The 10,291-nt window shown below is 35.6% G+C and overlaps 1 protein-coding gene across 5 annotated transcripts; it reads right to left on the reverse strand.

The window, feature by feature from the left end:
* Positions 1–3,712: 3,712 nt before the first annotated feature.
* On the reverse strand, positions 3,713–9,631 carry LOC104219267 (uncharacterized). 5 transcript variants are annotated; one of them, XM_009769917.2, is made up of 2 exons: positions 7,542–9,631; positions 3,713–4,349 (listed from the first exon to the last, which is right to left on the reverse strand). In XM_009769917.2, the coding sequence occupies exons 1-2, from the start codon at positions 8,674–8,676 to the stop codon at positions 4,201–4,203; spliced, it is 1,284 nt and encodes a 427-aa protein (XP_009768219.1). In that variant the 5' UTR covers positions 8,677–9,631; the 3' UTR covers positions 3,713–4,200. The 5 variants fall into 5 exon arrangements, with proteins under 5 accessions (XP_009768219.1, XP_009768220.1, XP_009768221.1 ...); XM_009769918.2 differs by having other exon boundaries at positions 3,713–3,983; positions 7,542–9,628; XM_009769919.2 differs by having other exon boundaries at positions 3,713–3,980; positions 7,542–9,626.
* Positions 9,632–10,291: the final 660 nt, after the last annotated feature.

Below are 10,291 nucleotides of genomic sequence, written 5' to 3' on the forward strand. Positions count from 1 at the left end.
GTCTTGAATATTCGTGAGCAGAATATTCTCAAAGTGTCACAATAACGAATTCTCAATTTATGTTCGATTTTTCTTTTTCTTCCATAACTGTGCTTCATATCCACGTTGAAACACTTATTAATTAATTAAGTGATATATTTAGTTGCAAATTCCAAGTTAGTTTGACCCAAAATCAACTTTGTAGGCTTGTCAAGTGTAGTTTAAATGGGAAAAGAATTCCAGCCTTAGGTGATTTACAATTGTATCTTCAAGTTATATAAATATTTAAGCTTATAAAAGTCGATCAATATTTCGAGGATATTTTAGTCGTCCAATATTTAACATAAATTATTCGTGCTTTTATAATAATATAGATAGATATATTATTTGTGCAAAGACAAAAATGTGGATAGCCACATCATCCGAGTTTCCACAAATATAACCAGTTTTCGCAAAACTAAATCATTCATCTAATGAGAAACATCACAATGCGTCTCTCATGTCACCCTGAATTTCCCTTCACATAGGCAACCCAAGTTTTTTATTAACAACTCAATTGAACCACCAACCATTGAAGCGAAATATCAAGCACAACCTACAAATAAACCAAGAATAGCATTACTCGGAAGATGGAAAGCAATTTTGGGATACAATACAATTTTTTTGGATGAAGCAATATATTTATCATGACTAAACTTTGAAAGGAATCGACAGGACCCAAAGGACAAAACAAAAAAGGAAAGGATATATATTGGTCGTTATTATGAACATAAGTGTGATAAAGATAATGAATATGTATATGTCACTGGATGAGACAATAAAAATTGATCTTGAAGCTTATGAGCAGGTACCATTTACCAAAATCCACTTTGTGACAGAATCAACAACAACAACAACAACAACAGCCCAGCATTGATTTTGTATTTCTTATATTGTTGTTATTTTATTATGATTCTATTGATGGTACTAATATATCGTCTCTTGTTGCTTTCTTGAGTCGAGGGTCTCCTGGAAACAGCCTCTCTGCCCCTCGGGGTAGGGGTAAGGTCTGCGTACATATTACCCTCCCCAGACCCCACTTTGTGACAGAATCAAGCACTCGAAAAATCAATGCTTTCCCAAGAAATAAAAAAAAAATCTAAAATTCCTTATTTCATGGCCTTATAAATAAAACTTCTAAATTCTATCTAGAGAGTAGGGGTGTACAAAGGAAACCGACAAACCGCACCAACCCGTTAATCCGAGTCAAACCGAGAAAAAAACCCGACTATGAGTTGGTTTGATTTGGTTTGGTGTTGGAAAAAAAACCCGACCATAATTGGTTTGGTTTGGTTTTAACTAAAGAAAGTCAAACAGAAACCAAACCAACCCGACATTACATATATAGAAATTTTAGATATATTTAATATATAAATATACTTATTGTGATGTAATTTATAAATATTTCTTAAAAGATTTCATAATTTTATCTTTTGAGATATTATTTCAAGACTGGACTTAGAATTTTTGAATGTTCCAATAAGTTTTATAGCCATTAACATTAGTAAATTAAATAGTGCTAACAAAAGCCCAAACCAAAATCAAATCAATACTAATGCTAACAAAAGACATTTAATTCAATACTACGAATGTGAATGTATTGAATATCTATTTTTTGTTTGCAATAATTTAGATAAAAATGCATAACCTATTTTTATTTTTTCTTTAGCATTTAGTCATGTATTTAATACCCCCTTAATAGTCTACTTATTTTAACCTGACTTATTACTTTTAGATTATGTTTATTTTTATTATGGCTTTTTAATTAGCAATATTTTTTATTACATAATTTTAATGTCTTTATTGTTGAATATTTTAGGATAATGCCATGACATATCTCATATTTTGTATTATTTTCTTGGAAAATACTTTATATAGGTGTACTACTAGGACTAAAGAAATATTTTGAGCATAATTTATATGTTTTGTTCTACGAAGATTTTACCGGAAAAAAATTCGAAAAAACCCGAAAAACCCGAGAAAAACCGAGAGTGAAAAATCCGAGTTTTATTGGTTTGATTTGGTCTTTAGATTTAATAATCCGACACAATTGGTTTGGTTTGGTAATTGTAAAATCCGAACCAACCCGGCCTATGTACACCCCTGCTAGAGAGCTTAGTTTCTCATTTGATATGTAGTCTCCGTCTCAAGTAGAAAGTTATCATATAGACAAACCAAGTAGTATAATGAATATTTTTATATTAAATATATACCACAAAAAACAAAAAATAAAAATTAATAAGTTAGTAAAAAATTCTTATTAATGTTCAACACTCTAAGTGAAACTGAGCCCTCACTTGGCCGATCAAGAAGTTTCTGAATTCTATCATCCCGTTTTCGTTTATGGCTTTTGTTAAGTTTTTATACTTGAACTCCAGAAGATCCTGAGCAGTCTTAACCCCAAAGTACAAATTTAGTTCTCCAACTCTTTCATGAACAGTCAGGCCTCACTTTCATCACATACTCTATAAACTCTGGTTTTAACTACCACAAAATTGTAAGGAGAGAGCTTACCTTTATTATTTTTAGAAAAAGCTCAACCGACATGTTTACTCTTCAACTTGGCACAATCTATTGATTCCACAAAAGTTAGTATTTTCATTTGTGTATGAGCAAATGCAAATACCTGAGGATGAAAATCTTGAAATTCTCTTAAGAGACCTGAATTTTTTTTGTTCATATAGACCAAACACGCGTTTCCATCATTACTTACCTAAGAATTCAGAATGAACCAGTAGGAAAAATCAGCAAGTAAAAAATTAAATGATTTGTTGTTGGAGATAGTGAATAACAAAATTTATTAAGAATTGTTCTTGCATATAACTTAATATTAACCTTCTCTGGTTAGTTGTAGCAATTCGCGCACAAAGAGAGAATCAATGTTCATATCCATACAGAAAGCACCAGAGTTCCACCATACTTTTGCCACATTAACTGACAAATGCATTCCTCCTTGCTTCTCTTGTAATCTTGTAACCAAAGCTTTGAGAAAAGAGTTATATTTCTTCTCTCGAAACTTTTCAGTCATAGCAAAATGGCAATTGTTAATAAACATGGGTATCAATAACTCAAATTCACTTGAAAATAGATGCAAATTAAATATGCAACTGTCACAGTTGCAGCTATTAGTTCGATAAGATCACTGGTAACATTTTTCTAGAAAAAAATCAGTTGCAGCATTGGGGTCAATCCACCAGACTATTCCAAATTAAGTCAACTTATAAATACACATAAACAAGTTCTCTTACTTTATTTAGCTTGTCAATTTACAACGTCAAAATAGTCTTTTAGGCAAAAAATAAAACCACATATCCTTAATATATCATATATCAGTTGGAATTTCCATTCAGATGTAGGCCATAAAGATGCAAAAGAAGGGAAGAAAAGGGGAAGAGTAGTCCTAACTTTTCTTTGTACGGTTAGAGTTTGAAAAGTATGTAATAGAAACAGCTCTGACAATCAATACACCATATTTACAAAATACATTTAGAAGTATCGAGTATGCAACAGATATCATTCAAGCATTTTCGCGCAGAAGGGTACAACTTTCCCCGTAAGAAGTCTGATGCAGCACATATTACCTTTTGTAAAACAAACTCTCTTGCAGCATATATGTTGGATTTGATGAGATAATTGGAAATCATATATGAACAAGAGAGAACAGAAGGTTCGATAGAATGGGAGCTGCCAGATATTTTGATGAAATGGGTATCTTAGTTCCAAAGTGGAACTACATGTCATTTATATACAATTCATGTACAACCGGGTCAGCCCAAATACAAAATACTAAACTGAAACTAAACATACATCATAACACTACAAATAATTTAAATACATGGCTCAATACTAGTCCAACACCCCCCCCCCAAGTTGGAGGGTGATTGGCCACACCCAACTTGCCCAGAATAAACTTGTGAGTCATACCAGATAGGGGCTTGGTAAGCATATCTGCCAATTGCAACCTGCTGGGAACATAGGACAATGAGATTAGCCCATCATGAAGTTTTTCACGGACGAAATGACAATCTAGCTCGATATGTTTGGTACGCTCGTGAAAGACAGGATTCCGAGCAATGTAAATGGCAGACTGACTGTCGCAATGAACAGGAACTGAAACAATAGAAGTGACAGAAAGTTCATGAAGTAGCCTGGTAAGCCAGGCAAGCTCAGCTACCACTCTTCTCATGGATCGGTATTCAGCCTCAGCCGAAGATAAAGCAACAGTGTGCTGTTTTTTCGACTTCCAAGAAGAGAGCCACCAAGTAATACCAAATAACCACTCACAGACTTTTTAGAACTCGGACAAGCAGCCCAATCCGAGTCACAGTAGGCTTGGAGAGAAAGATCAGAATCAGCATTCATGAAAAGTCCTTGACCCAATGTGCCTCTAACATACTTAAGAACATGATAAGCAGCAGATAGATGAGCAGAGGTGGGAGCATGCATGAATTGACTAAGATATTGAACAGAAAAGGCCAAATCAGATCTAGTATTAGTGAGAAAATTTAATTTTCCAACCAATTTCCGATAAAAAGTAGGATCTGATAGGGGCTCCCCAGCCTCTACTAAAGATTTCAGATTAGTGTCCAAAGGGCTGGCGACGAACTTGCAGTCCAGGTGATCAAATTCAGACAAAAGATCCCATGCAAACTTCCTTTGGCAAACTATGACACCACCAGATTCAGCCAGAATTTCCAGACCCAAAAAATAATGCAAGTGTCCTAAGTCTTTAATTTTAAATTGTTCATCTAGAAACAGTTTAAGGGCAGCCATTTCCTTATCATCATTTCCAGTTAAAAGAATATCGTCAACATAAACAGCAACAATCGTTAGATGACCAACATCAGATTTAATGAACAATGAGTAGTCATTTTTAGAGACTGTGTAGCCCAAAGAAATAAGAGAATCACTTAACTTGGAGTACCACTGTCTTGAGGCCTGTTTGAGGCCATATAAAGACTTTCTTAACTTGCAAACCATGCTATTCCCAGCCACCATCATACCTTGAGGTATTTTCATGTACACCCTCATCTAAATCCCCATGCAAAAAGGCATTATTGACATCTAATTGAAACATGTCCCAACCTTTTTTGACTGCCACAGCTATAATAGATCTAATAGTCGTCATCTTAACAACCGAGGAGAAAGTTTCATTATAGTCTATACCTTCTTGTTGCGTATCACCTCTTACAACTAACCGAGCTTTAAATCTGTCAATGCTACCATCGGCCTTATGTTTTATTTTATACACCTATTTACAACCGATTGGTTTCTTCCCGGGGGGTAAAGGAACCACATCCCAAGTCCCATTAGCCTCAAGAACCTCAAATTCTTTCAACATTGCCTCCTGCCAGGCTGGCTGTTGATAAGTTGATGGCTCAAGTACAGTATCTAAGGTGTGAACTAAACTCTGATTACGTGAACTTAAGGTGCTGAAGCATACAGATCTTGGAGAGGCGGGGATAGAAGTTTAAATGGGAGGAAAAGAAGAGGAAAAACTACAAAGGTAATCGTTCAAATATGAAGGGGGATGATGAATTCTGGAGGGATATCGAGCTACTGGGACATGAGAAGGGGAAGGTGAAAGATGAGATTCAGAAGAAGTAGAGGAAGTAGAAAGAGTAGAAGACTGTATAACAGAATCCTGAGGTGAAGAAGATGAACTGGAGGGAGGAAGAGAACAATCTGAATCTATGTAAGGCGGCGGAGTTGGAAATAAAATTGTGGGAGTAGATAAAGCTGAATAAGGAAAGATGTCCTCATGAAAGACGACATCCCTGGAAATAAGAATCTTCTTATCTGAAAGTTGCAGTAATTTATAAGCTTTCTTTCCAGGGGGATAGCCTAAAAATATGCAAGCACTAGATCTTGGTGAAAATTTATTTCTTAGGGATTTGGGAACCACTGCATAGCACAAGCAACCGAAACTTCTCATATGATTGTAGGAAGGTTTTTGACCAAAAAGAAGCTCAAATGGGGTCTTCCCAGATAACACTGAACTGGGAAATCTATTGATCAAATATGTTGCAGTAAAAATACAATCACCCCAGAAATGAATGGGAAGTTTGGACTGATACAATAGGGCTCTTGCTGTTTCCAGCAAATGTTTATGCTTTCTTTCGACAATGCCATTTTGTTGAGGTGTATAGGGACAAGAAGTTTGGTGCATCACACCTTTGGAGAGGAAATATGTTGTGGCTTCACGACTAGTTCCAAGTTCCAAGGCATTATCTGTTCTTATGGTTTTAATTTTGATGTTAAACTGGGTTTCAATCATGCAAAAGAAAGATTTTAGGATAGACAATGCATTACTTTTGTGACTAAGAAGATGTGTCCATGTATATCTACTATAATCATCCACAATTGTCAGGAAATTTTTATATGATTTTTGTGTTGCAGTGTGATATGGTCCCCAAACATCCACATGAATAAGATCAAATAGATGAGAAGAATAAGATTCACTGTGAGAAAAAGGAAGTCTTTGTTGTCTAGCAAGAGGACAAATTTCACAAAGGAAAGGTTGTCTATTACATGTAGGAACATTCAGACATTCTATTCTCTGCAACTTTGAAAATGGAAGATGTCCCAATCTATGGTGCCACAAAACATGGGACCTAAGTTGCTCGAACTCGGGTGCGGGTATCCGATACGGGGACGGTTCCGAGTATCGGATTGGGCAAAATCTAAATTTTAAGATTCGGGGGTGAGAATCTGGATATGGATACGGGTGCGGGGATACGGCTAAGAAAATTCAAAATAATAAAAAATAGAGCTATAAAAATATTGTAAATATTGAGACTACATGCTAGGTCTACATGAAGTACAAAATCAGAACATGACACTTTGAATTTTTGGTTTCTCCGACACACAAAGCATCAAATATGAGACAAAAATACTACAACATTGAAGACAAAAATATCCGGGACGTTTCCCGCTCCAGCACCCGTCCAAGTCTCGTATCGGGACGGGGACGGCACCAAAATTGAAGAGTCCGTGCAACTTAGCATGGGACTTATTTACATTTATTGTATTTGCATGAACAAATATACGAACAAGAATAAAAGTTGAGGGAGAATATGATTCTGCATTAGAAGAAGTTGAAGAAATTCTGGGATTGATCAAGTAGAGCCCTTCAGCCATCTTACCAAGTTCCAATGGCTTCTTCGGAGAAGGGCCCTGTAAGTAACATGCAAATTGTGTAAAAAATACTAGAGAAGAAGTATCAATTAAAAGCTTGTGAACTGAAATCAGATTATACTTGAAAGTAGGCACATATAGAACTTTGGACAAAGTAACATGGGAATTGACTTGGACAATGCCAATAGATGTGACTTTCACTTTATAACCATTAGGTAAAGTGACAAGATATGGGATAGATAGGTTAGTTAAATTGGTGAGTAATGATTTGTTGGAGGTCATGTGATCTGATGCTCCAGAATCTAAAATCCAAGTATCAGAATTTAGCACACTACTTAGACAAGCACAACTCCTGTAGATTGAGAGAGAATAATAGGCAGGTATACCTGTAAAATTAGCTGCACTAGAGACGGACTGATTCTGATTCTGTGGATCATCAACCTGAACATTTTGAAGAATATTCATGATCTGCTTGTATTGTTCTGGAGTAATTGTATTTGGGGAAAGAGTAGTGTCAGGACCACCATCAGATTTTGGATCAGCAGAAGAAAGCATATTAGCAGCAATCCGCACATTCTTATTTCCAAACTTGAAATTTTGAGGAAAACCATGAAGTTTGTAGCATTTTTCTATCACATGCCCATTTTTCTTGCAATACTTGCAAAACAGCTTCTTAGGATCAACATAACCCTTCTGATTATTGAAATTCTGAGTAGTAAGATTGTTGAAATTCTGAGTTGTGCGATTGTTGAAATTGTATCTCTGATTAGGATTGACAGATTGTGGTGCTTTTTGATTGTAGCTTGTCACATTATGTATACCCCTTTGCTTCTCATCCTGAATAATCAGTGAGTAAGCTTTACTGATGTCTGGCAGAGACTCCATCATAAGAATGTTTCCCCGAGCATTACTATATGCTTCATTTAAACCCATCAAAAACTGCATTAGTTTTTGATTCTGTTCTCTTTTGATCATCTTGTGTTTATCCCCACAGGTACACTCACACACACAATAAGAGTCAGCATCCAGAGATTCCATCTCATCCCACAACCTTTTTATCCTAGTAAAATAACCACTGACATCAGAGGAACCTTGAGAGATAGAGCTCAAGTCCTTCTGTACCTCATACATCCTAGCACCATTGGATTGACCATATCTCTGATTCAATTCATCCCAAAGACTTTTAGCAGATTTGGAATATATCACACTTTGTGCTATGTCCGGATCTGGAGAATTCAAAATCCAGCTAATCACCATATTATTACACTGTTCCCATGGTTCGTATAGTGAAGAAGTAAGAGAGGGTTTAACATATGCACCATTGATGAAACCTATCTTCTTCTTTGCAGACAAAGCTATAATGATCCCTCTCCTCCAAGCCCCAAAGCATGAACCATTAAATTGTTTAGCTACTAACATAATACCAGGATTATCAGACGGATGTAGGAAAAAAGGATGAGATGAAGGTAAGGCAGGTTCAAGTTCAAGTTCGGAATCACTGTTGTCATGTATGTTCCTCATGATTCCACAGAAACAAACAATACTAGCAGAGAGAAATTGTCAGGAATAACAATCGAGGAGGAGATGCAACCCGAGCTTACCAAAAATTCGCACAGATAAGGATGAAGATACCATAAATCAAAGGTGAACCTCCAGGAAACCACCAGATCGGAAAATGCCATCGCAACTGATTCACACATGTGCGAAGACCAAAAAAAAACCCAAATCTGGAAATTTCTCCGGTGAAACTGAAGATAATAGCTCCAAAACTTCAAATCCAGCAGAATCGATCAACAAACAGCCGCCAAAATTGGAAAATTGAACAAAAAAAAAACGAATTTATAGCCTAGTTTTTTTTTTTTGTTGCGATTCCTCTGAAACTTAGAAAATCAGAGAAATGAAGCTATGAAAACACAAAATCTACGCCGGATCTTTGATAGAAAGCCCTGATAGCATGTTGGATTTGATGAGATAATTGGAAATCATATATGAACAAGAGAGAACAGAAGGTTCGATAGAATGGGAGCTGCCAAATATTTTGATGAAATGGGTATCTTAGTTCCAAAGTGGAACTACATGTCATTTATATACAATTCATGTACAACGTGGTCAGCCCAAATACAAAATACTAAACTGAAACTAAACATACATCATAACACTACAAATAATTTAAATACATGGCTCAATACTAGTCCAACAATATAGTACATTAACTTCAGTATACTTTTAGTGTTAATTACCTTCTCAATTTCTAATTGTGTGTTTGTCACTCTAGCAGTTTCAGGTTCTAACGATAAACTATGATTATTTGCATTTCTTGAAGCACCTAGATCTTTCAACTTTTTATTTTTCATACTGTGTACTCCCAAATTGACCCAAAAAGGAAAAATATAATGCATAAACAACTTTCAGATAAGTAGATGGTGAAGCGTTGAAAGTGAAAACATACTTTTAAAACAGCCAGGAAATGTGAAATGAAATCTTAGCAGCTTTCCTTTCATCATCTGCAACAACCTCTTTAATGCCACCAGGACATGTGAATTGAAACTTTTGCAGGTTTTCTTTCATCCTCTGCAAGTATCTCTTTGTAAGATAGTTTATTATTGGCAAGTTGGAAGTGAGACGTTTCTTTCTCGTACCGTGTCTGTTAGCCTCGGAACTGATCATTATGAAATAACACATAACAGACACGAGATTGACTCAACAGGCACGAGATTGACTCAACAGGCACGAGATCCTAAAGTTAATTATTTTTTAACAGAATAATCAAATTTATTTGAATTTTAAATTCAAAATTCGAATAAATAGTCGTGTCTGTTTGTGAAACAAGACATCTTTTCTGAAAGGGTCTGTTGGTTGCCTATAAATACACAAGAATTCCAACGAAACGAAATAGAAAATCACAAGTGTTATTGCAGGCTTTGTTGTATCCTCAAGAGAATCGTTTTGTATTTTCCCTAAATTAGTATACAGGCGATAACTCTTTAAGGACAGTCGATTTTCACGCCTCAAAGCCAATTTTGATTATTCTTTTCTAACAATCTTAAAGAGTTATCCTACTATGGAGAAATTGATGTCTGTTGTTGAGAATCCAGTTCATCAAACTTGATCGCTTTGATGGAACGAACTTTACCCG

This window comes from Nicotiana sylvestris, chromosome 7 (genome assembly GCF_000393655.2).
Source record: "Nicotiana sylvestris chromosome 7, ASM39365v2, whole genome shotgun sequence".
Taxonomy (NCBI): Eukaryota; Viridiplantae; Streptophyta; class Magnoliopsida; order Solanales; family Solanaceae; genus Nicotiana; species Nicotiana sylvestris.

Bases quoted from the DNA above. Each gene is read 5' to 3' on its own strand.
- LOC104219267 (XM_009769917.2), bottom strand. From the start codon at position 8,676: ATGAGGAACATACATGACAACAGTGATTCCGAACTTGAACTTGAACCT. The intron at 4,350-7,541 runs GTATACCTGCCT...TTTCTCTCCAAG, and splicing joins TAGTGCAGCTAATTTTACAG to CCTACTGTGACTCGGATTGG.